Raw genomic sequence first — 26369 nt, 5'->3', positions numbered from 1 at the left:
TTGTCAAGAACAGTCTTACATTAAGTGTAAGGTCATTGTGTCAGACAGAATGAACAGATCTGTCAGGGGTTTCAAGTTAGCATATGGTCAGCACTGGCCATGGAACAGGGACACCTCCAGCCAGCACCCATCATTTGCCTCCAGTCCTCCACTGACAATGAGCCTATGTTGGCTGTTCCCACAGATGGGCAGTCAGCAGCTCAGGGCACCTCTCTTACAGTTAATATCACCAGCTGACCAGGTACAAGTTGCCATAATCATACATTTTATTCTCTGGATCACTGTATTGGGTTTGTGTGACAAGGTTTCCTAGCAAGGGGGGCTTCTGAGAGAAGACACCAGAAGCTGCCTCATGTCAGACAGAAGCAGTTTCAGCCAGCTGGTTATGAATTAAAGTGTCTGTAAGTCTTGAATCTATATACATGCTCTATGCTGAAACCAGCTATCTGTTGAAATGGCTTATTTTTCTACACTGATACATAAGCCAGTTTTTCCACATGTATTTAATGATTGCAATTAGATCTTTACATAATAAAGCCCCTAAAACATAGCAAGTATTAGGTCTCAAGTATTGAGAAAAGAAACTTGGTAGCCTCTGCAACTGAACTTATGGCAGATAATTTGCCAGCTGTCCTTATAGTTTGGGTACTTTGAAAAGGCCTCTGATTTGAGATTATAGAGGTAGTGGTGTGAGGACTAGTAACTTGGACAAAAATTTAGAAATCAAAGTTTCTACCTTGCTTCCACTGACGTTATGGAATTTCTTCTCCAAAACCTTCTTCACTGGATCCTCTTCCTTGAAAGTGATGAACACGAACCCCCTCCTTTTGTTGGTCTTTGGATCCATTGGAAGTTCAATTGCTTCAATCTGAAGACATAAAATACTATTTTCAGACTTGTATTTTAGTAGGACATTTAAGTGCATGGCATCTAAGACAGTAAAACTGAAAGTTTCATACTTATGCCTATTACGTAACAACTAAGTTGCAAATATTCTTTCTAAAGAGGTTTCAATTTTACAACTCTTAAAAACAATTTAAACATAAAATGAAATTATATGAGTTAAAGGCTAACTAATAATGGAATAATCTTGTGTAGTAGATGTAGTAGAATCATATTGTGCACAGGTGGGAAGCTTCTGGATCAGTTACAGAAGGCTTGATCCACTTGCAGCTTGCAAATTATTAGTAAACTAAACAGCAACTAGAGACTTTTTCAGTGTTTACTAAGATAACATTACAAACCTCTCCAAATTCTCCAAAGTATTCCCTGATTTTCTCTTCTGTGGCTTCTGGGTTTAGTCCACCAACAAATATTTTCTTCACTGGATCCTTTTTCATTGCCATGGCCTTCTTGGGGTCAATTAGTCTTCCATCTAGCCTGTGTTCTTTCTGTTCCAGAACCTGAAAAATAATTTGACAGGATTACCTCAGGCTGAAAAGTTTTCCCTAATAGTTAAGAATCTGAAACATGAGTCTTAAAATTTACCTTTTCAACACTCCCAGGTTCTTTGAAGAGAATAAATCCGAAGCCTCTGGATCTTCCTGTGTTAGGGTCCATCTTTATCGTACAGTCAGTTACCTCACCGAATTTGGTGAAGTAATCTTTCAAGTCTTTTTTGCTTGTATCCCAACTGAGGCCACCAACAAACATCTTCCTGAAATATCCAAGAGATAAGAGCTATTTAGATTCAGGAAGTACTACAGAAAACCATGTGCAGCAAGAGGCTCACAGTGGTAATACAGCTCAGCAGCATTGTCAGAAACAGGATCAACTGTTGGAATGAAACACTTGTACATCTTGTCAAAAACCAGTGATACTGGGAGTGCACAAAGCTGGGTTTCCCCCCCTCTTTTTGAAGGAATAACACAATGCACCCTGAAGTTTATTACAGGCTATAAGAAACAGTAAGAATTGCCTACATTATTCCTTGCCAATAACACTTTCAGCAGTGTTCTGTTATTTGCAACAAAGCAGTATTATCAAGTACTGCCAACTCGTTTCTTTGACAGAACCTAGTATCATTCCTACTGCTTTGAAAGCATTCAGGATAGAATAAGGCATTAAAAGCAAAATACTTGAGCTCTTTTAGGATTTGGACAAATGGCTGTGAAACTTCTAGTCCTAAGAACTATCTGCAGAATTTAAACCAGGTAACTATGACCTCCAAGAACAGTCACCTGCAACAGATAGGACTTTGGACCTGCCTTTACTACTCTGTTGGGCACTTCTTCCTGCCTTGTTACCAAACCTAGTTCTATCTTCATCAGTACTACAGGAGTATCTTCACTATTAGCCTTACTTTTATTGGAGGCCAACACAGTACTTCCCTGCCCACTTTTCCACATACAAGTATCCTCTGAAGCATCTCAAATAACTAAATACTAGTGAAACATAACATAGACATGAAGCTAACCAACAAAACTGAAATCAGATAATAAGGCACTTTTCAAATGCCTCACTTCAAATGAAATCATTAATAACATGGATATATTTTCTATTTTCAGAGTTTCCAAGGTAACAAACTTAAACTGCTTTAGTCTATAGTGGGCTAAAAAGGCTTGAATGCTTTTAAAAGCTTAAGTTGTCATTACTGTGTTTAAAGGCAACCTAGATTAGGTACTAGAAACTATCAGCACTTTAGAAATTAGACTACATTTAGTAAAATTGGTTATTGGTGCTCATGTGTAACTGATTTGCTAAAACTAGCATCCATTTATATTCCAAAAGCAACATGAGGAGAAAGAAACTAAGTACTATGGTACTTATGGTTCCTTATACTGGATGAAACCATATGCTTTGTAGGCTAAACCCGAATTTTTTTTCAGAAAACCAGGCTGTGCACTAATTGACAAGTGCAGCACAATACACAGGCTCCAAATAAAGTCCACGTGCTTCTTGCAACCGTTAAAATAGATTTTTACAGCAAACCCCTTAAAAAGTTGACTCTTTTCAGTAACAGGTGAAAGGATGGACTCCTTCTCATCACAAGAGCTTACTGACAAAGTGTGACTGCTATAATCTGAACAGACTGACAGTCATATTTTATAGGGTACCCTGTCACTGACTCCACTTAAAAGAGTCATTAAGAGAAATTCAGTGGCTTGGGGATGACCAGATTTTGTCTGGAGGCAGCTTTAACTGCTTCATCCCATCAGCATGGGGCTGTGGTACACACAGATATTGCCACATGGTAAATTCACCACTCACCACAGCAGCAGATACTACACTTTGTAATTTGTAGTCCTTTCTTTTGTAACTGGAATGATTGATATCTATATATATTAAACCACAATACTGAGCCTCTGAATTTAAGACCAATGGCCGGGTATTCAGCTTTGTCTACAGAGGCCACACAAACTGGGAAACTGCACTCTTAATGTGCAGCCTCTTTTTTTCTCCTCCCTGGTGTATTAGTGCAGCTAAATCAAAGCATGTTTCAGCTCTTAACAAATTACTATAATGTCAACAACATGAACTCTGTCTTGGACAGCTCTTGTTTTTATCTCAGTGCTGTATTTTGCTGTATTTTACACATAGGCCAATCCCTCTAAATAGCTGCTTTTCTTAAAAATTTCATTTCACGTGACCATGGGGTTTAAACTTGTCACCTCCTATGTAAGAAAGGGAAATACTAACGTCCACTTTTTAGGGCAGAATACTAGAAAAGTGAAAACAAAATCCACATACAGCTAAAGAGCTAGCTCTCAATCCTTCTGGTGTCTGCAAGAGGCACATCCGGCCCTAGGTTATAGGAAACTTGTGCAATTTTCAGTCCTTCCCTTGCAGTCAAAATCTACCGTGCTACTATGGCTTTATCTCTTTTTTTTAACCTAAGGGATCTGGCCCTCCGTTTCTGGGCTCAGAGATAACAAAGGGCCCCCAATTAAATTCACGGGGTAGCCTGAATAACAAAGACCCTCTTAAGAAACAGGCAGGTCATGTCCAAATCAAGCTCTTCTATTCATTGAGAAAATAACCATGACAGCAAAGAATCTACTTTTGTGTATAAGGATTCGACGAACAAAATACACTGAAACTGCACGGACTCCTCCAGAAAAACTCGCAAGAGATAAGCCTTTTTCTGACAACGCTCCTAAGGAGTACACCAAAATCGCTCTTACTGGTTTGAACACACACCACACAGCGCCAACCATAGTAGTTTTCCTCTGCTCACCCGAAAAATACTTAGCGTACCACGACCCTGCTTCCAAAGGAGGGCTCATTTTTAATGCGCGTTACACTAAACGCGTTCGCATTTACACCGACGACGGTGGCGATCGGTCACAGAATCCCCAAGAAGTTTGAACCAGCCCACCCCCCGACAGAAAACAACTCCTTTCATCCGCTCCTGTGGTTAAAAAGGGAAAGGATGAGGGAAAACGCGGGACCCGAAGCGAGCCGAAGTAAATCCCCTTCCATTTTACAGCGTGAGACGGCAACAAACCCGCTCCCCGCCCCTCCCCCAGCCACCACATGGCGCCAACAAAAGGCAGCTCCAGAACAAAGGAAGCGCTGGTGCTGCAGGGCCACCGGCTCACCGCCCGCCTGATCCCTCCGCAACGGGGCCGCCCGACGCCCTCCCCCGACGGTCGGAGGGGAGCCCAGGCCGCCGGAGCCCGCCAGCCTCCCGCCCGGCTTCCGCTCCCGCCGAAGAGCCGCGCCGAGGCCGCACATGGCGACGGGGAAGAAGGGGGAGGAGAAGGGGGGGGGGGGGAGGGCGGCCTCCTCCCGCCTCACACCGCCGAGGGAGGCGCGGCGCTTACCCCGCATCCTCCTCGTTCTTGCTGGCGTTGATCTGGTCGCCTTCGGCTCCGTTCTGGCTGGCGGCCGCCCCTGCTGCTGTTCCCGCCGCCGATCCGGCTCCCGCCGCTGCCGTTCCCGCCGTTGCCGTCGCCGCTGCTGCGCCCGCTGCCGCCGGAGCCCCGCCGGTTTCGGCCTGCTGCTCTCCGGCGCTCTCGGCCGCTTCGTGGCCGTTCTGGGTGGCGCCGGCGGCGGACGCCAGCTGCTGCTCCGCTTCGGACATGCTGCCCCGTCCGCAGAGGCGAGAGGGACGTCAGACGCCTGCAAGAGACGAGGGCGGCCGGCGGGTCAGCCAGGCGGCTCCCCCCGCCGGGCCGGTCTGATCCGGTCCGGTCCCGCCCCTCCCCCCCCTTTTCCGCTGGCGCCATCCCGCTCGTACTCACTTTAAAACCCGCTCCCAATAAAATCCGGGCCGGCCGGAATCGGATTAAAATCCCCCGCGCGCTGGAGCTGACACCCCTCCCCGCGGCGCTCGGCTGCTCCGCACCGGCCCTGCCGCCACCTTCTCCTCCCCCTGAGACACGTACTCTCCGGCCCGGAGCCTCAACGCGTGGCCGGCTTTATACCGGCCTCAGCCACACAGCAATAAGGAGCTTTGTGGTTGGCGGGCGTCGCCTGTCATTCACGCCGCCCGGCGCTTCCTATTGGCTCCGCCGCAGGGGCCGGGCGGGGCGTGAGGGGTGAGGCGAATGGCGGCCCGCGGGACTGGGCTGGGAGGGAACGCAGGGCGCGCGGGGGCTCGCGCCTTTCCCCTCAGCGCTGAGGGCGGCGCTCCCGGCCCAGCCGGGGAACGGGGGAGGAGGAAGAGGAGGGTGAGGAGAGTGAGCGGCTGCCGTGCCGGGATCGCCGGGGCCACCCGGGATGGGAGGGGGCAGGCGGGAAACCGCCCTCCCTCGGGGTCGCTGTGTTGTCGCCGTGTGGCGGGCGGCTGGACGGAGCGGGGAGTCCCGGCGGCCGTTACCAAACGTTACCGTCCTCGCGAAAATCCCAAGAGTGAGAGGGTGGAAATGCGCACCCTGAGGCTGCGGGGTCTGCGCGGGATAGGTACGGCCGGAGGGTCCGCGGTTGTTCGGTCACGGCGGGACCCGAGGCACGGCGCAGCGAGGAGCCCTTCCCCCCCGCAGAGCCCTGCTGGGGTTTCCCGGGCCTCGGCCCCGTGAAGTTACGGAACCGCGCCTGGGACTTGAGCGCAGTATTTACTTAGAGAGTGTCGCTGGTTTAACTTAAGGTGTGGTATGTACACCGAGTCAGTTACTCCAGTACGAGAGGTTTACTTAATGTTTCCAGCTCTGCTGGTTTAGCAACAGAGAGGGCCAGAATTTGTTGGTTTTAATGCGAACAGATTTGGGTATTACATAACTCTGGGAGCTAGAGCCATGAGCATGTGCCTAGGCCTTAATTCCTTTTTGCCCAAGGATATATCAACCTTGTTGACAAAACTGCATGTGAAAAGTGCATAAGACAACTTGCTCCTGGTAATCATACTTCAGATTCTTTTTCAATATGCCATTCCTAATACCCCGTTTGCCTACCTGAAATGGACAGTTTGGCTTTTGAATAAACAGCTAAAGTTTAAAAGCCCCATCTTAAAAAGTTAAACTCCTTGCTTGTGGGCAAAAAGAAACAATTAGTCCCTAACTCTCTGTAGTAATTACTATTTGCTTGCTTCATCCTCTGTAAAAGATACCTGGCTCAGCTCGTGTATTTTCACCTATTACTACAATTCAGAGAGAGTGCATATAGATACTTGTGAATAAAAATAGTGATGATAGATTGTTATTAGTAAGCTGGTCTATGATCGAGGCTGTCCTTCAGAGAACTGCTTTAAGAGCACTTGTTATCCTCTATGGGATTTATTTTCTGAAGTAGGAACTTCGTAAAACAGGGTACATTATGTTTAGTTTTGTAAGCTTTGCAGTAGCAGTACATCAAGCATTGAAGACAATTAAAATTTTAAGACGAAATGTGGTATATTGAGGGTAAGAGCCTGATCCAGCTTTAAAAAAACACCATTCCATTGTTTCAAGCTATAAATAGGACTCTTCAGGGGAAAAAGAATTGTGCTTAGTATGGGGAGAGTGTATGAAACTGAGCTTGTCACGAGAGCCAGGATTTTCCACTCATTTTGGTGCTGGTGGAACTTGCCATGAGGATTACTTTATCTGGTAAGCTGGGTTATCTTCTTTTGACAGTGCCCAGCAGTAATAATTTCAAGAATAAATGAGTGTAGTGTAGTATGTGTGCTTTGTTAGCCAGGTGCTTTTTCTTTGAAAGTTACTAATTATTTTTAAGTGTTCTGCCCCAATTTCAGTCCAAGGTGCAGTAGTTCAGAACTTTAATCTTTGGAGATATTTATCTCAGCCGAGTCTGCTGGCAGGGTAGGGTACACTATGGACAAAATCTACAACCAGCTCTTCAGGCTGAAGTTTGTGAAAGAGTGTTGGATGAGGTCAGGTCTAGTAAAGACTGCACAAAAAGTACCTAACCAGTAGACTTGAAAATTGTAGTGTCCACATGACAGGCTGTATTTATTATCTTGTCTTTTTTTTGCATATGGACTTTAAGATCTTAGGCCTAGTTTTGTTGTTCTATCAAACTTGCTGTCTGTTCATACCAATTTTGTGCCATACCTGCATTCATTGCTTTCCTCCCTTTATCTGTTTCCTTATTATTTCCATTGTGTTGATTTTCTAGTTGCTCTTTTCTACATAAAAGAAAAGAGAAGCAGGTGTATCACTCACTGCTTTGGAATTTTTTATGTCATTTATCCCTTTCCCACACCCCATGTCTGCCTTGTCTAAATTGATTGTGAGCATCTCAGGTAACAGGCTGCATGCTATAAACTAAATACTATACAATAGGAAGCTTCTGTCTGAGTTAGTTTTAATGCACAGTCTAAATAAATACACTTAATAATAATAATACCTCTATGATGGTAATTTCATTAATTTTAATGGTATGGTTGAAAGTAAACACTCAAAATAAGAATGGGCTGTATTGGGCCCCTCAGTTTAGGAAGGATATCGAGGTCCTGGAGCAGGTCCAAAGGAGGCAACTGGGCTGGTGAAGGGACTCGAGCACAGATCCTATGAGGAGAGGCTGAGGGAGCTGGGGGTGTTCAGCCTGGAGAAGAGGAGGCTCAGGGGAGACCTCATCACTCTCTACAACTCCCTGAAAGGAGGTTGGAGCCGGGGGGGGTTGGGCTCTTTTCCCAGGCAACTCTCAGCAAGACAAGAGGGCACAAGAGGTCTCAAGTTGTGCCAGGGGAGGTTTAGGTTGGACATTAGAAAGAATTTCTTTATGGAGAGGGTGATCAGACATTGGAATGGGCTGCCCAGGGAAGGGGTGGATTCTCCATCCCTGGAGATATTTAAAAAGAGCCTGGATGTGGCACTCAGTGCCATGGGCTGGGAACTGCAGCGGGAGTGGAGCAAGGGTTGGACTTGATGATCTCTGAGGTCCCTTCCAACCCAGCCAATTCTATGATTCTATGATACAGAATTAAGATGAAGAGAAGACACATTTAGGGAAGCATTAACAATATAACTTTAAAAAAAGTCTTATTTAACCAATTGCCTCTTGTTATTTGCCAAATAAAAGGGTTTTATTGGCCCATTCATTTATTCATTGTGGATAGTGTCACACTGAATACTTACCTCTGAGTTTAGTGGCCTCGGGGATAATCCAGGCCAGTATTATGTTAAACATTGTGGAGGACAATGAAAGAGTGCCTGCATGCAAGTGTTTGTGCTCCAAAAGGTTATGTAAAGCCCTTAAATCTGTCTGCAATATCTGTACACAACGTCTATGTATAGGTGAGAAGGAGCTTTATAGAAGATAAATTGTCAATACCAGTCTCTGCTGGTGTTCAAGAAGAGCTCATCCTGAACAAGGTGGAATAATGCCAGAAGGTCTTGATTTATGAAGGGTAGAAGTGGAATTCAGTGGTACTGGCTGGCAGGAAATAGGAGACACCCTCTCAGAGTGAAGTGAAAGTAGGACCAGATCAGTGTGTGAATTCAGGGCTTGCAATTGAAGAGTTACAGCTCTGTGTGATAAGACTCTCTGGAAGGATCTGGGGAACCACCATAGTTAAATGGAAGAACTGGGAAACCGGTGTTGCAGAGCTTTCCAAATGGAAGCAAATGTTTTTATTCATTGAGGTCAGAGAAAAGGATGTAAAAAATAACTGAGCTTAGAAGGAGAGCTTGAGCAAGATTCCCAACTGTGTCAATAAATACAAAGATTGGGTATTGGTTAACCAATTTAGGCCAATCTGAACCCCAAAAAAAACATTCCTGGCTGTAAGGTTCAACTCCTTTGCCCAGTTGGCTGTAAAGTAACTCAGTAGAAAAGTGGCTGGCTTTTATGTAGAGGCTATTACCAAGGCTTCAAATTGCATTGGAGACACCTGATGGCTTAAAGATGACACTAATGAGGGGCAATCACATCTGTATTTACCTATTAAGGTGTTGAGCTCTCAGCAAGAAAGGAGGGCAGGGGAGTCAAGCACAATGCTCACCACTGCTCTTGCAGAAAAGGGAAAAAAACACAAAGCTCTGTTTTGCAACAGCAACTGGGGAAGAAGCAATAGGTGTGGGAATAATAGGAAAGGCAGGACAGGACAGTAGGTAGCTTTGCTAAATGTGACTGGAGGCCAAAGAGGAGGCTGGTTTAAGAGGGGTTGAGTAGCTTTCAGATGATGAAAGGAATGGAAAGTTTGAGGGGAACTTTGAGTATAATGTCAGAGATGCGTTGGAAGACATGGAAAAGTGAGATGACAAGAGGCACTTCTACCAATGACTTTTTTGTTTGTTTGTTTTAAATGTAAATGAATGAACAAGCATATCTGTGTGGGTGCTGGGCTGGTGTGTCCAGAGCAGGCTGAATGACTGAAGCTGCAAATGAAAGAGTAACTGTGAGGAAGATCAGGAAATGAAATGAGGTGAGTTCATAGGGCAAGTGATGGAGTTAACAGAAGATGTGTAGATAAGATTTCCTTTGTATTGCCACTTAGAGACTTGTACAAAGGGAAAGCACAAAGAGGATATTTTGATTATTTTATCTTTCAAGGAAAAGGTGAGATACCAAGTAGAGGAAAGCACAAAGGAAGGCTTGACAAGGGTTAGTCATCAGGAGTGAAAAGCTAACTAGGATTACAGGTGTGCAGGTAAGCTGCAGAAGTACAATTGTTTAGCTGTAAGGAGGCAGAAATGGAGGAGAGAGCAACCTTGCAAGAGAGGAAGTTAGTTTAATCACAGGATTTCCGACAGAGACTCTGCACTGCAAAAGCAAGCATGGATGAAGCAAGTGCTGAAGGTAAGCTGAAACTGCGGGTAGGAATGGCAGTGTATCAAAAGAGACAGAAGCAAAAAAAAAAAAAAAAGTCAGTGGTAGATGAAAATTGTATGTGTGGTAAGTTTATAGCTAGTAAATTACTACTAAAGAAAAGACATTTTTCTGTGCTCACTGCCAAAATGCAAATGAAGCAAAAAGATGTGCAAGCTTCACCTTTAAATCAATGCAGCTAGTTGGTATTTCTTTAGCTTTTTTCACTCAGTTATTTTCGTAATTCTGTTTTTCTTCTTTTTTTAACTGTCTATAACACAAAAGTTTCTTTACCTTCTTGCAGCACTGGAGTACAAAGCTCTGAATTTATTTTTTTTTCTTAAACAGTTACTTGTCTATTGTTGCTCAAATGCAAATGCACCTGTAGCAACAAACTTTCTGTGTTGTTATATTCCATGCCAGCTAAAAATAATCGAGACAACTAAGGCTTGTTAAACCGCTTAACAGATAAGGTGCAGCAGCAAGGCTGTGCCTAGGGAAGGATTCAGAATTATGATGGTTCAGTATACTGTAATTATGATTTATTTTAGTTTTATTTCCACATTCTTGGCCTACAGAATTTAGCCACATTTTTCCACATTCTTGGCCTTCAGACCAGCGTTTGAGTTACCAGAAATGTTTTTTTTTTCAAGCACTATAAACAAAATGTACATATTAATACCGGTTTGTAAGGTCAGCTTTATGGAATCCAAGGATTTATAAGAAATTTACAAGAGCCTGATTGTTAAGGAACATCTAATGTTATTTTCTCTAAACATGTAGGGCCACTTTAAATTTCTAAGTCTGCATTATTAAACCATCGTGGGAAGCATAGCAGGAGGAAACCCAGTGTAATTGGCTGCAGCTCCAGATGCAGCCATCAGCTCATTGGAGAGCAGAGGATTCTCCGAGGTACTAAAATTAGACAATCTCCGCCCTCCAGAAATGCTTCTGGAAACAGCAAGGAGGAATCCTGACAGAGTGAGGGCTGTGGTGAGCAGGGAAGCTCATGTAGGGCTCTCTGCTCCTGCTAAAACTGCAGCATATAAGGCTTCACAGAAAGATATATTTTTTATTTTTAGTTGATTACCTGGGGAAAAAGTGCACACAATAAAGAAACTGCAAGAGAATAATGTTAGCAGTGTTTTACACAGGTACTAAGCTAAACATTTCTTTTGTAATAATAATACTGAAGTATTCATGCTGAGAAAGCCTTTCACCTGCTAAATCTAAGCCAGAGCTCAGACTTCTACTCATTGGCTGAAAAGAAACGCTTGCTGAATTAAGTGAAAACAAATGGAGAGCTCTTATCAGCTGTTTTGGGGTTTGCTTGTTTTTTGTTTCTGTTTTGTTTTTTTTTTTTAACTAAAACATGTTTATCCATGATCTCTGTGCAGTTGCAGTGCTTACCAAGTCCTCCAACTAAATACTGAATAAGGTGTCAGTGAAACAAGTGGCACATTCCTCTATCAGTGAAGGAAAGTCTGCATCTGAATTACTTTTGTGCACTTGGAACCCTTTATGTTTTAAGGTGACTAAACCCTTTACTCTGATTTTTAAACCTATGCCAAACTGGTTGCAAGGAAATAATTGCATAATGTCTTTTCTCATTTCTATTTTTACATTGTTTGTATTAGTCATGAAAAAGATTAGGACAAGTGGATTTTTCTTACACTAAAAACAGTTATTGCAGTGAATTTGCCATTTCCTCTGCTAACCAGGGTGCAGTGCCAGCATCTGTGGCTCTTAAAGTTTTTTTATTTTTTTTTTCCTCTGTCTTTTCTCATTTGCATCTACTTTCAGACTGATCTCATTGAAAAATTGAAGCCTGTGTACCTGTGTCATGACCCTTGTGTCACCTCAAGGACCCAAATGCCGTGGCCAGTTTCACCAACCTTCACCAGCGGTCTCCACAGCACCTCAGCTCTCACAAATTTTGAGAAATCAGTAAGAAGAGGGGATGAGGCCCAAACGAGAGGAGGTTTGGCTCCAGAGGCAGCTGACTGGTTATCAGTGCCCTGGGCTGGTCCACACCCCGATAGCACGGGGCCAGCTGGCAAGTGGTTGTCCCCAGAGCCAGCGGCAGCGTGTGCTGCCTGGGGTAAACAGGGTGGATGGGAGGCGATACTGGAGCACCCAACACTTGTTCAGCTTCCAGGTCACGGGCCAGGTTTACGGAAAGGAAGATAATGTCAGACAGATGATGGCTGTATCAGATGATGGATGGTGGCTGTTCCGCTTGGATAGCTCCAAGGGAAGCAGCACTGGAGAGCTGGGGAAACGAGGAGTATGCTGGGAGCAAGGGTATTGGCACAATGGTGGTGAAAGAGATCCTCAGGAAATACAGTTGCTCTGTTTATGGCTCACCTGATTATGAGTCAATGCAGAAAACAGTGACTGGGTTTTTTTGTTTGGTTGGTTTTTGGTTTTGGGGGGTTTTTTTGCTCATAAAAGTGAAGTAGCACTAGCTAGACACTGGAAGTCCATTAAAAATGCTGGAAAACAGTATTAGGGAGCTGTAGATTGAGGTACATCTGGTGTGGTGGAAGCCCCGGATCCCACTGGTGGTGGTGAGGTGTGTAAACAGGAAACATTGTGCATGCTCGCACAATAAATATCAGTATTTTAATAACATAAAGAATGGCTTGTGTGCTCTTTTTCCCTCCCCATTGAAGAGTGTTGCATCAGTTTACGAACATTTACTGTGAAATCATGCCTTCCTCAGCAGTCCTGAGTGTAAGAACAATATAAAGCTTTTATTGTCACGGAGAAATTCGTGGTTTGGTTTTGATGGCTCCCCTCAGATCACGCTGCTTTCTTCCTCACTCTCCTACCACACAAGGCGCTCGTAACCCGGTAAATGCGGCCCTCGGTTGTTTGGCCGCAAACCGCGGCTGCCCCGTTCTGCTGGGAGCCTGGGGCCGCCTCTCGCTGCCCTCACCCGGCGGCTGCCGCCATCTTCGGTCCCTCCTCCCGGCTCCGCACGCAGCCGAGGGGCTCGGAGGCCATCTTGTGGCCGCTCCGCTTCCCGCCCGCCCGCCCGGGGAGGCGGCCCCGCTGTCGCCTTAGCAACGGCGGCGGGGCGGCACGGTGCGCGGCACAGCCCGGCCGGGGGGAAGGGGCCAGCGGCGGCAGGGACGGAGCGAGCCGAGCGGGGGGTATGGCGGCGGGTCCTGCAGGGGGAGGCGGGGCTGAGCCCGTCAGCGGGTCGGGCGGTGGGGTCTGTGGGGAGAAGGGAATTGCTCCCTCGTAGCTTCATCGAGTCCTGGGCTTCTCCAACAGTCCGTGACAGGGTGCTCCGGTCCGGCCCAGCTGCTCCGGGATGGTGGTTCTCATCCTCATTCCCAGGCTCAGGCAGCCCGGGCGTCCTGTGTTCAGATCTCCATCTTTTTCTTCCCTACCTCTTCGATTTTGAAATGAATGAGGAGTGTGAAAAGGTGCAGAAAAGATGACCCCAGCCGAGAAGGCAGGTGTAACTCAGCAGTTACCTGGGATTTTCGCAGCGGACCAGTCCGCAGCTTACCCACCATCTGCGGAGAGACCCGGGGCTCTGCCTGGAGGCAAAGCAGAGAAAGGGAAAAAGGTTGTGTTTACAAGTCAGTAGGAAACTCATCTGCGCTTGTTCCTGTGTTCACAGAACAGTTTTGTATTCTAATAGCTTCTAATGGCCCATCAAACCAGTTAGAAGGCTAGTGATTTGTTTTGAGTCCATAAATCTTAACAAATAACAATTGAGAAATACCTGTAGGCTTACAGGTGGAATAGATCCGGGTAGGAAGTCCCACACCAGAGTCTATCTGCATGAGAATTTGGATTTTGGGTTTGGTGGAACACAGGGTGCGTAGCTGCAGGATGCCAGGTGAACCTGGCTTGCTCTGGGACATAGCAAAGTGTATGATAAAACTTCTCTTTTTCGTACACTGTCCAAGTTAACCAGTGAAATACTAGAAATAGAATAGTTCGCATTTTATGATTAGCTAACAACATTTAAAATAAATAAGGGTAAATAAATATAAGGAGATGGTTTCATTGCAGTATGAAAGGAGCTCGTGGATTCTAATTTAGAAGCCGAGATGGAGGAGGTGTCAATGCCTGAACCTCAGATTCTTGTGGAAAGAACTTTGGCCCTCATCAAACCGGATGCTGTTGATAAAGAAGAAGAAATAGAGGATCTCATTCTCCGATCAGGATTCTACATCCTTCAGGTAACAGACTGTGTGTAGGGTAAAATAACTGCGCTTTATAAGCAAAAAAAGTTATTTATCTTGACTTTCAGCAGTTAAGTCCGTAACTAAAAGCTAGTGTGTCAAAAAATCAATTTATCTGTTTCCAATGTCATCAACTACTACTACCAGATTCTGTAAAGATACATGGTATTGGTGCATGGGCTGGAACAGAACAGACAAACTATTTTGCTGACCAAAAGAAAACACAGACTTTGTTAATAAACTCAGATTTAGCAAATAAATCTAGCAAATATGTGGTCTGTCCAAAGTAACTCACTGGCAACTGTATTGTTGGTATCACAGGGTTTCACACAGCATGCATTTGCCAAGTGGATGCACAGGGAATTAATTTAATTACTTGGCTGGCCAGTTGTGGTCTGACCTATTTTTTTTGTTTTCACTGTTTTTAATGTAAAAGGACTTTATGGGTATTTAAATGCATTTCATTCTAATAGGCCTTACCAAGCTTTTCCTTTTAAATTTTGGCCCAGACACGGTGACCATGGTACCTTAAGCACCAGAATCAGACCCTGTGCTGCTGGGAAAGACTCTAGAATGCGACTTTTCAGCAGGGATTGCATCAAGAGAACCCTCGACGTTAGCTAACAAATCAATTCTCTCATTTATGGGGCTTTTTATACACTCACTCTACGAGCATTTGAAGGAAAAATCATTGCAGGAATGGGAAATAAAACAGGAGCGCTGGGTGGAATCGAGGGGTACAGCAAAATCTTCAGCAACGAGCCAGCAACGCTGGAAAAACGAGTTGGTTTGGGGGGTTTTTATGTTTTTTCCTCTTTTTCCGCTGCCGTTCCCAGCCCCGCGGGGATGAGGCAGAGCCCGCCCAAACCCCCCCCGAGCCCCTTCCCAGTGAGGCCGCTAGGGGGCGCTGTGCCCCAGCTCCTGAGGGCGTCACAGGCAAAATATAAAACAGTGCAAATGGCACCGTGTTTATCGTGTTTATTTATTTGTTCGCGTGTTTATTTGCTTGTTTGTTCATTTATTTTAACGGCAAGGTGTTTAATAGCCACTCCTGATCTCTCCAGTGGCACAGATCCCTCCTTTGGCACCGAAATTCTCAGGAATCTGAATTCGCGGTGCCCCGTTGCTCAAGTCTGGGCTCAAATAACCCCCTGACAAAAGTTGACTTCTCTTTTTTGGGACTGCTCAATGCCTTCTGATAACTTCCCAAACTTCTTCTCCTCCTCCTGGGCACCTGCAGGCCAGGCAGCTATTGTGAAAGTCATAAAGTACTGAATGGAAAGTAGAACAATTGAATGATAGTGTGGGCTGAAGAGAAAATTGTTTAAAAGTAGAACATTGTGCTGGAGCAGGTGAGGAGCCTGCCTTTGTAGTGCTTTTCACTATTTCTTTGCTGTTCTCTGTACTTTAAGTCATCCAGAAGTTTTTAAATGCTGTAGTTTGTGCAGGGTAAAATTGCATCTTGCTCAAGTGGCCTGTTTGCCTGCTTAATTAATTTGGAAAGCTCTTACTCTTTGTTTAGTTACTATCCCAAAGAAGATCGGATATGGGAGAATTAGGCTGGACCTTTACTCAGTGGTTGTTCTCCTGCACTTGAAGATATGACTGTACCAGAGGACTGTGCCTTGTGTGAGGCAGCAAGTGATGGTAATTTGGCAAGGTTTTTTTTTTAATTTTTCCTTTTCGATTTATAGAAACGGAAGCTCCAATTGAGCCCAGAGCAAAGTAGCAACTTCTATGCAGACCAATATGGAAAAATGTTTTTCCCCAATTTAATAGCCTATATGAGTTCTGGACCTTCAGTTGCTATGGTTCTTGCCAGACATGATGCAGTTTCATACTGGAAGGAATTGCTTGGACCCACAAACAGCCTAAGAGCTCAGAGAACTCACCCTCACAGGTATGCACTGATTGGCATTGGTGGAGTCAGTAGGATTTTCTCTTTACTGAGACAGTAATTATCTCTTTCTTTCTTTCTTTCTTTTTTTTTTATTTTATTTATTTATTTATTTATTTTATTTTACAGTAAAGATACAGATTTGGAGTTGCTGGTTAACTCTTAAACTTTTGTGTAATACAGCTTTTCACCTTTGGTGTCTTATATGTAAAGTTCACCCATTTTATGGAGAAAACTGAGTGCAGAACATAAATTTTAAGCAGTTACTTTGTTTAAAAACAAAATCAAGCCATTACCTTGTTAATTAGTCCATTTATATTGCTTTTGTATTCTTCCAGACTGCAGAGACTTGAAGATACTTGCAGTTGCCTACCAAGCAGTTCTTTCTCTTGTTTTTTTTTTTTAGCTTAAGGGCAATCTATGGGACTGATGACCTGAGGAATGCACTGCACGGCAGCGCCACCGTTTTCTCAGCAGAAAGAGAAATCAGATTCATGTTTCCAGAAGGTAAAATAGCTCAGATAATCCAATCTTTGGGAGGGTAGTGTCCTTCCCAGTTATTACTTAACTCAGTCCAGATTCTAGCTATAATTGGATTTAGAAGGGACTGGGTTTGTTCTCTTTATGAGAATGGTGAGTCTGTGTATAAATTAGAATTTTGTGCTACAGAAGGCACATACCAAAATGTATCTGAGGAGCCATTAGGGGGACTGCTGCTCCTTTTCAGGTTCTGTGGGAGGGGAATTAGAGCAAACAAAGCTGGTAAATGAGGGGAAATGGGGAGGTATTATGCTTCAACACCTCTTTCTTGCAGTCCCTGGCAGGTTGGGAAGACAGAATCTTCCTGAGCTCAGGCTGAGTAATTCCTGCTCAGGGGCAACTGGATGCTCCCATGATAGTGCAGTTCCAACGTGAAGTGCCAGAGAAATGGGCCATAGACCCTGAAAAAGCTGGGGAAATATCTCTTGTTTGTAATGCAGGGTGTCACTACATTTTGACAGAAAGATGCAAAGGAAACTCTGCTAGAAAAGCTTGTCTGTTTCTCTAACTGCATCAGTTAGTTTAATAAAAGGTGATGCATTTCCCTACAAACCTGACCCATTATAAACCAAGTCTCATCCCCTCACCCAAATGACAAAGCTGGACCTAAGCTGGGATTTTTAGGGTCTTCAGAAACGAGCTACATGCTGCAAGAAGGAAGTACTTAACATGGGATATATTGTTACTCTCCTGCTCCCAGTGCATTTTCAAGCTTGTAGCTTTTTCCCAGATGATATGGTTTCCTTCCCTTTCATAATTATCTATAATTAGTAAGATGACCTCAGGGACATTGTAAAAGGGCTCAGGTAGTTTCTTAGGAGTTTGTTGTGGGAGAAGCTATAAAATCATTATGCATTATTAACTTATTAAGGAAAACAGCAGCTCATATATAAACAACCTTTGAAAGAATGCCTTTTTAAAGCACTCTACAAGCTGCTTTCCAACACCTGTGGTTATTTTTTACAGTGATCTTGGAGCCTATTCCAACTGGACAGAGAGCCAGGGATTACTTGAACCTGTATGTAAAGCCCACGTTACTGGCAGGGCTCACTGCCCTGTGCAAAGAGAAGCCAGCAGATCCAATGGTGTGTACAGTAAATCAGTATTTGGGATAGATTTACCTGGTGATAGTAAAGTCCCTGTATATGGAAAAGCTACTTTTTTGGTGTGTGTGTGCCTGTGTGAAAGAGCTGTGTTGTTTTCCCTCCTTGCTAATGAGCCAATCAAACAACATTAGCCTTTCAAGAAGTGGATTGGTTCCTTAACAGCTGAAATGAGGGCCAGGAATTAAATCAATACAGCCTTGATGACATGACAGGGGTTTTAACTTCTGTAGAACTGTTTCTAACACGTAGTTTGTAGAGATAGCTGGAAAGGTAAATGATGTCGAAATGAAGGTTTTTACTTTATCTGCTGTTTCTGAGGTGAGTTTGAGATAAAATAGCTCTGATACAAGGACATGTTAAAAACTTTGAAGTGGAGAAATTGAGGCAAAGGGTTGATTTGTCTGAGGCCAGGCCAAGACAATTGCAGTTGAAATTAGAGCTCACCATTTCTACATCCCACATGTTTATTTAAGTACAATTAGCTGAAAAACTTTGAAAATTAATTGCAAAAAGTAACCACCTTTTGTTTTGAAGGTTTAGGTACTATAAGGTGATTTCAGTATAGAAGACTGGCATATTTATTGGATGATTATTAGATAAAATAATCCTTGATTAAACAGTTTCATGTATATTGTACAGACTCATTCCAGAACAGAGTTGATTGGATTATTTGAAGTATGGCTCAAATATACACCATGATAGGCATTCCCAGGCTAAATTGTTTCCTGAAGGCCAGTGTGAATTGTTCAAAAGCAATATAAGCTGTGATGATTTGAAAGAACATTTTGAAAAAACAGGTAGTTTGTACATCTGTTTTTTCTGAAAGGTCTTCATTTCACAGCCCAGTCAGAGAGTGTCTGTATCAGTGGTTTCAAATTATACTTGTAATATTCTTCTGTACACTTAATAGAGAAGAACAGAAAACAATGGGGCTTTTATTGTTTTATTTTGTTTTCTCCACAGATTTGGCTTGCTGACTGGTTGATTGAACACAATCCTAATAAACCCAGGCTACAACATCAGACTGTTGAGGAAGAGTATCAAGGGTGAGAGCTCAGTGGAAACTGCCTCAAGCATTCCAAGTTACAGATACCTGTTTTCATTTTCAGTGTTTTCATTTTCAGTGTGTCCCTGGCTATGTAATCAATATCTGAAGTGTTGTCACAACTACCTGTGTCTTCATGGATACATAACCTTATATTTAAGTAGGATGTTCTAGTAGCTCTAGTACTGACAAAGTGAATGTAGAATTACATGATAAATGTATGGGGTCAGGTGATTAGAAAAAGACAAAATTCTCAACAAATATGGCTTAACTGCTATTTTCTCCATTCATCTTGGTTTGGCTGACTGAGGAGAACAAAATTATTTACAGCAGTGCTAATTCCCAATTGGTATAAGGCTGGCCTGTGCTTTGTGAAACAGAGCCATGATTCAGCATTTTTTCAGCAGACAAAAATTCCATTATAAAGGGAGGTAACTGGATGTAACTTAGGAAACAATTGTTGCAGGCATCTCAGCATCCTGAGAATTGTAATTGCTGATTACATCACCCAGCTAAGGTCACTCTTGAAGGTGATTCCCTTGAACCTGATGTATTTTGTCATAATGTCATTTGAAAGACCTATTTGAAGGTATATTGAATGTACGTTTCCCAACTCAGTGGCACAGTACTTAAAAATCAGTCTTTGATTTCCATTAGAAGTCACAATAAGGTGTATTTTGGTCAAGGACTAATGCTGTCTTCCAACATTTTTTTGAAAGAAAGGTGCTTAATGGGAATAGCTCACTTTAAGGGTGGTTTTTGTGTTCTGTCTGCTCTTAAGAGTTACTCTGTCTGTTGTTTTCCTTGTATTGCTGTTTCTCCTTGATCTTTAATGTCTTCTATTTGAGAATTTTAAGAGAATGGGTTAGGAGCCTTACTATTCAACAGGCAATGAGTTAATCCCACACTATTACCTTTACTAAAGTAACTGAACTGTGGTGGTGCTGAGGGGGGTAATTTTTAGCTTTTTAATTGTACTTGCACAGTTAACTTCAAGCTTTGTAGCATCTTCTGGTTTGACTGGTTAGGATGGAGAAAGCAATTTCATTTTCACAACTCTGAAATATTAGGATGCTTGTCTAATACAAAACAAACAAGCAATTTCATAATTTGTTTCATGAAAAGACTTGCTCCCTCAACTTGAGTAATTGCCATAAAGCAAAACTCATTTGTCTGTAACATTAAATGGTGTTTAAATTAATTGTTTATCTTAGTGGATAAACAAGTCTCCATGGAATTAACCACTATTGCCAGCCCAGAAAATAAACATTTAGAAAACTGGTCCCTACAGTACCAAGACCTAAAACTGCTGGGAATTTTAGGAGAAGAAAAAAATAGAAAGTCCAAGCCCTCAACTATGAAGAAAAAAAATGAAGTGGTTAGAAATACAGTAAACAGATCTGTTTACAACTATTTTTTTTCCTATAATTATTGTCCCCTTAGGTATCTGATTGTTCAAATTACAGGACAGTTGTGCTTTGTGGTTTCCTGTCAGCCAAACTAAAACCTAGTGAGTTAACAAGACATTCTCTTGTATTTTGTTTGTTACTATGGCATTTGCTTACTTATTTTATTGTGCTGCTACTTGGCAATAAACATCTCCTTTATGTTACTGCTGGAGTTTTCAGGTTTTTTTTTTTTTGTGACCGACTTGTGTTATGTTGTGTTATGGACCTATGGAGGATCAGAACTTCCAGGAGGAAAGGCAAGAGCAGCTGATGTTGCAACTGTTTCCTTTATAACCCAATATAAAGCTACAGTCCATCAGGGATTTATTCTCTAGTGTTAGAGCTAGCACCTTCAATTGCTGGGTGGTGTTCACTTCCATACTTCTAAGGGAGAGACAGAGACAGAGAAGATCTCTTCATCCTTTGGGTGCCATCCTGACTCACTGAGTCTGCACACCGAGGGCAAGTTTCAATCCAGGAAATCTCACAGCTGAATTCTTGAGGAACCCCCAGGGATAAGTAGGATGTGGGCAGGTCAGCCCTGGGAATGCAGACTGAACAACCAGCCCAGTCCCTTGAGGGAGCTGTGACACCACAGAAGAGGCTGTTGCAGGACGTGCTGCTTATGTGTCTCTTGGTCTGCAGCTTTTTGCTTGGCCCAGGGTGGTAGAGGCTTGGCCAGTGTTGTAAATCTGTACCACAGAACATGTAGGTTTGGGAAAAAAAAAAAGAGGAACTGAAAGATATCTTACTCTTTGGTGTTAGGAAGGTAAGGCACTCTCTGTAGGAACAAGCAACTTGTCTTTGCCATCTGTTGAGTCAAAATAATTACCTTCCTATCAAGTCCTATTGGTATTTTTAACTGAGGGAGTTTGTTTTAGTTTTACTATCTTAGTGCTGGAATAGAGCTATGTCCATAAAACTAGTGGTTCAGTCTGTTCCCCATAATTCAGTTTTTGCAACAGACTTTCTCCTGGAATGTTTCTTATCATATGCTTGCTATCACCTGCACTGGAAGCTATTCTTGGATCTACACAGATTGAGATAGTGGGATTGTTCAGTCTTCCTGTCTCATAAGGGATTTATTATCTTTAAGAGCAGTTAAAAGGAACCTTGAACATGCTCTAAAGATGGCTGAAAACCTCAGTCAAAGCCAGTTCCCCCCTGCCAATATGGTTCAGCTCTCTTGAGCATGTCAGGCTATAGAAATGAGTTGCTGTTGAGTCTAACCAAAGAAAAAGAGTTACCTGGGAGTCTGGAAACCCATTTTCTTTCTCAGGTAGGAAAAGGAGAGCATTAGTCAGTCTTCCTTCAAGTTACTAATCTTGACTGTCCTTTGAATAGCAGTTGTCTAAGTAAAATTAGTACATTAATGGTAAGCTGATGGGTCGTTTTCTTATGGCACTACATGAAGGGATGGAGTGACTCAAACTCTTATTTTCCAGTGCCAGATTAGAATGACAGGTCCCATGGAAAGGCACAAGGATCTTAGTTAATTTTAATTCATTATATTGGACCAAGATAATTCATGTGATTTTGAACAGCAAATGCTGGTCATTTTTTGGTACTACCCAACAACAGTGCACGATCTGAAAACATGGTGTTCTTTCAATTTTCTTTTAAAAAAAATCTGAGGAGTAATGATTTTTATTTTATTGGGAAGACTCTTTGTACATCAGCAGAATTAGAATAGTTTTTGCAGTGTTCTTTTAGATAGCAGTTTATTTGCTCTTGATGATCTTTAGATGCCAGTGGATTTGTTTAGATGCCAGTAGATTTCAGGCTTCTCTCCCAATTACCTCCTGCTTTGCTTTCCTCAGACTTAGCCCAAACCAGCACAGCAACGTTGCAAGGTCCATCACAGGAAGTCAGTGTTTTCTGGTCAGTAAATGGAAAAACCTGGCCAGTCAAAAAAATCTTCTGTAGTCTGTATGAGTTCCTCTGGGTGTGGAGTGTGTCAGCAGCGTGATGGATATGTGGACTCTCCCTGGGAGGATGCCTCCTGTCAAATCATTGTCATGCTGCCTCCTGCCAAGTGATGGCAGAGATGCTGCCATGAGCTCAGGGGAGAGCCCATTGTTGGTCTCCCAGCCCAGAAGTGAGGATTGTTGTAAGACTAAGCAGTTGGTGAAAGGAGAAGGCAGCTTGCAGACAAGTGGGTGAATGATACTCTGATAATGATAACACTGAAGGGTTAAGAATTCTCATAGGTTTACTGCTTGTGAGTGTTTTACAGCTGAGGGAGGTGATGCTTTCATACAAGGTGTATCATGTACTGGTGTGCTGGGTATGCTACATTTGTCTTGAGTGGCATCCTGCTTCATCCCCTGAGAACACCTGACTGCTGAGCTGTTCATAGCTGTGGTACTATGCTGAGGCATGGCTACAGAAAGAGAGAGAAAGAGAGGAAGGAAAAAAGAGGGAGAGAGGAAGAGAGGAAGGAAGAGAGAAAGGAACAGAGGAAGAGAGGGAGCGATGAAGGAAGGAAGGAAGAAGGAAAGAAAAGGAAAAGCAGAAAAGGAGGAAATGCAAGGAAGAAGGAGAAGAAAGAAAGAAAAATAAGAAAAGGAGGAAAAAGGGAAACGTGAGGAAGAAAGGCAAAAAAAGAAGAAAGGGAGGAAAAGAAGGAAAAAAGGAAACGTGAGGAAGAAAGGCAAAAAAAGAAGAAAAGGAGGAAAAGAAGGAAAAAAAGAAATGCGAGGAAGAAAGGGAAAAAAGAAGAAAAGAAGGAAAGAGGGAAAGGGGAGGAAGAAAGGGAAAAAAGAAGAAAAGGAGGAAAAGAAGGAAAAAAGGAAACGCGAGGAAAAAAGGTAAGAAAGGAAGAAAAGAGAAAAGGAAAAAAAATGCGAGTAAAAAAGGGAAGAAAGGTAGAAAAGGAAGAAAAGAAGGAAAGATGGAAACACGAGGAAGAAGAAGAAAGAAAAGGAAGAAAAGAAGAAAAAAGGGAACGCGAGGAAGAAAGGGAAGAAAGAAAGACAAGGAAGAAAAAAAGGAAAGAAGGAAACGCGAGGAAGAAAGGGAGAAAAGGAAGAAAAGAAGGAAAAAAGGAAAGAGAAGACACTAGTACTCTATAGGCACCTTTTTTCCATCACGTTTATTTAATTTAAATGTCTTCTCACCCAGCATCTCTGAGTCAGCCTGGATGGATTTTATGTATTACAAGAGAGAATTGCTGAAGGCAGTTGGTCCAGTCTGTCAGCCCCAGAATGCCTGGGCAAGCCACCTCTTATGAACTCACCCAAAATCCCAGGGAATTTTTATGTGCAAGAACCTAATTTGACTCTAAATACTCTCGGCTTTAGTAAAGTACCCTGCAAACTACCCATGCTTCGTTGTTATCTATTTATAGTCAGTTCCTAAGCTCTCTTTGCCTTGCAAGGAAACAGTTGGGGTTTTGTTACGTTTCCAGATTTTGCACTGATTGTCAGGTTAGGAAATTCTGCACTTCCAAAAGCAACATCTTATTGCTATGCTGGCTATGGGTTCTTATCTCTTTTAGGTGTTGTAAAGTTTTTTTTCTTACTGGGTGGCATTCCTGTTGCAGTGTGAATGACAGCAATGTTTTGTCTGTATTTAGTTTTGTGTCAGGCCTCATATCTCCACGTGTGAAAATTCCCAGAAGTATTTAACATACACATGTGGATTAATCTCCTGCGTGCCCCGTAAAGTACTTTACTCTGGGCCAATATAAAGAAGTCATTACAGGGTGATGTTTAAACTTCTGAGATTAACACAGTCTCTCAGTTGCACTTATTTTTATAATGTGTAATTTAGCAGCTGAACCGTGCAAAGTTATGGCATGGCAAGGTCTTCTTAAAACCAGTGGTTCCAACTGTGCTTTCATATTGCTTCATTGTAAATCCAGAGCAATTCCATTCTCTTTGTTGGAAGAAAGAAGGAAAATCAGATCACTTCTGAGAGCTGCTCAGCTGGTACATGACACATATGTCTGAAATGTATTGTCAGATGTTGGCAGAGCACAATCTCCACTCCTAGTGAAAGCAAAGCGTTTGTGGCAATTTTTTCTGGAGCCAGATTTGGACAATACCATTTTCTGCATGCAGAACACTGTGTCGTTTGCCTTTTTGTGAAGGGAGTTGTGAAATGGTATTTTTGCCTGGACGAGGAAAGTTTGATGGAGCCTCTGGAAACCAGATGCTTTTTTCTGCTGCCACCATCCATCTCGATAGCTGTGAGACCATTCCCTGCTATTTACCACTTCCAACTAAACTATGCCATAAAGCTATTTCAGAATACTTTTTTTTCCCTTCAGAGGTCTTCCATGTAAATATGCTGAAATGAACAGTGAAGTTTTGACCGTGACTGTCTTTGTTTTGCAAAATTGTCTTGTAAACAGGCACCACGCTGGCTTCCCTGAATAGCACCATCACTGCAATTGAATGGGAGCAACAAAGCCTTAGCAAATGAGATGTGTGTTCAATTTCCTATTCATGGAAATGAGAGTTGATCATATTTATTATTAGCTTCATGGAGTTTAGGACAGGTGATTTTTTTCTTAAGCCTTTTATTGTTGTTTTTTTTTTAAAAAATGAACTGCAATAAAGCACTCTTCACCTGAGTGCTGGCTCAGTGTTGAAGTATTCTCATGTAATTGCAATTAATTCATCATGACATATGGCAAAGAATGCCCCTGCACACTACAAGGCAGCCATGATGTATCTTTAAAAGTTGCTCATTTTTTTCTGTTCCTTTTTAAAAGTATATGGCATTCCTGGAATGAACAATCTTAAGTAATCCATAATCATAGTTTCAATAAGGATGCTTGGTTTCTTACTGATGCCTCTCCTCAGTAGATGAGGCAATGCTTCACAAAGGAAATAGGAGTACACACTCAGTGCCAGTGTGAAGGTCAGGGACAGAGAACTGAAATGACTGCTCAGGTCATCCTTTGGAGCAGCAGCAAGATCAAGAATAAAACCCCTTTCTCTTTAGTTCCAGCTTTGTGTCACATCAGGTGAGCAGCACATCCCTGCGTTTTGTCAACACAACCCCCCTGTGTAGTTAAAGAGATTTGGCACCGAGTGCTGGAGCTGTAGCCCAGTCTAATGTCCTCTGGGTTCATGTGGAAGAAATCTCTTCAGTGTCTTTTTTTGGAACAGAATACAAGTCAAGGCTACTGAAAACTCAGTTCAGGCTTGTGCACTAGGCTACTGTCACTTTTCCTATGTGAACATGGACAAAGATTGATGTGATCATGTAGTACCACCTGGACTGAACACCCCATTTCTTACAGCATTAGTGCTCTTGCACCTTTTGCCTGCAGTAGACTCTGGAATGGAAATACAGGTAACTGCACAAGCAGATGGTTACTGCATATACACTACTGGGATCTGCAGGTTTAAAACCTATTTTAGGTAGGAATGGGGAGCTTAACACCTGTGTTTTGCAGGTTTGCCAGTCATCTGGGGCTTGGGTCATCTGGCAGATCATGTTTTGAGATGTTTCTTTGGAAGCAGTGAGTGTTACAGGGACACTCAGAGCTGTGTCTTTGCAGGGCTGACCTGGACAGAGAGTTAAGAGTGACAATTATATTTTTCTAGCTATTTTTTGCCCTCTGCTGTTTTCCAGGTACAGTGCCCTTCACCAGCTGACGTGATGGAAAAAGGGGTAAGTTAAAGTATATCTTTAAAATGAAATCAACAGATTTATGTGTACTTTTATAGATTTACTGCAGAAGATGGTTCTGGGCCATGTCCTTAGGTGCTGTAATCTGATGTAATTCTACTGGAGGTGAATGCTGTTCTCAGTTTGGGTATGACCTGAGAATGTAACATCCTGACTGTTTGGACTGGCAGCTTTTGCTTTTCACTCCCTTCTACTGACAAGAAATTGGATCTTTATTTATCCATCCAGTTCCAATGAAAATCAATCATTTCATTGTCACCTTTAATCAGCTGTTCTGCTGGAGAGGTTTTCATCTTTATGGTTGAGAAAGTTTAAACACAGAAGAATTTTCAGAAGTTGCTGTTCTTA

At 42.9% G+C, this 26369-nt stretch overlaps 2 protein-coding genes across 10 annotated transcripts in view; one reads left to right on the top strand and one right to left on the bottom strand.

The window, feature by feature from the left end:
• HNRNPAB (heterogeneous nuclear ribonucleoprotein A/B) overlaps positions 1-5390 on the bottom strand; it is a 34059-nt gene extending 28669 nt beyond the window's left edge. For 2 of the 6 annotated variants that reach the window (XM_071758628.1, XM_071758627.1), the window contains exons 1-5: positions 5187-5362; positions 4767-5064; positions 1489-1657; positions 1245-1403; positions 737-868 (exon numbers count right to left, since the gene is read on the bottom strand). In XM_071758628.1, coding sequence (XP_071614729.1) covers positions 737-868; positions 1245-1403; positions 1489-1657; positions 4767-5026 — 720 coding nt within the window. In that variant the 5' untranslated portion in view covers positions 5027-5064; positions 5187-5362. Of the gene's footprint in view, positions 1-736; positions 869-1244; positions 1404-1488; positions 1658-4766; positions 5065-5186 lie in introns of all 6 variants that reach the window. The other 4 variants (XM_071758622.1, XM_071758626.1, XM_071758625.1 and 1 more) reach the window with 4 other exon arrangements.
• A 141-nt stretch (positions 5391-5531) lies between these two features.
• On the top strand, positions 5532-20539 carry NME5 (NME/NM23 family member 5). Of its 4 annotated transcripts, XM_071758630.1 has the most exons (8): positions 9643-10122; positions 10915-11043; positions 11529-11662; positions 14167-14336; positions 16034-16239; positions 16643-16743; positions 17743-17861; positions 18846-20539. In XM_071758630.1, the coding sequence occupies exons 4-8, from the start codon at positions 14205-14207 to the stop codon at positions 18930-18932; spliced, it is 645 nt and encodes a 214-aa protein (XP_071614731.1). In that variant the 5' UTR covers positions 9643-10122; positions 10915-11043; positions 11529-11662; positions 14167-14204; the 3' UTR covers positions 18933-20539. The 4 variants fall into 4 exon arrangements, with proteins under 4 accessions (XP_071614733.1, XP_071614731.1, XP_071614730.1 ...); XM_071758629.1 differs by lacking the exon at positions 10915-11043; XM_071758632.1 differs by lacking the exons at positions 9643-10122; positions 10915-11043; positions 11529-11662 and adding an exon at positions 5532-5615.
• The last annotated feature ends 5830 nt before the right edge of the window (positions 20540-26369 follow it).

This window comes from Heliangelus exortis, chromosome 15 (assembly GCF_036169615.1).
Source record: "Heliangelus exortis chromosome 15, bHelExo1.hap1, whole genome shotgun sequence".
In the NCBI taxonomy this organism is placed as follows: Eukaryota; Metazoa; Chordata; class Aves; order Apodiformes; family Trochilidae; genus Heliangelus; species Heliangelus exortis.
This window is presented reverse-complemented; position numbering and strand designations above follow the sequence as displayed.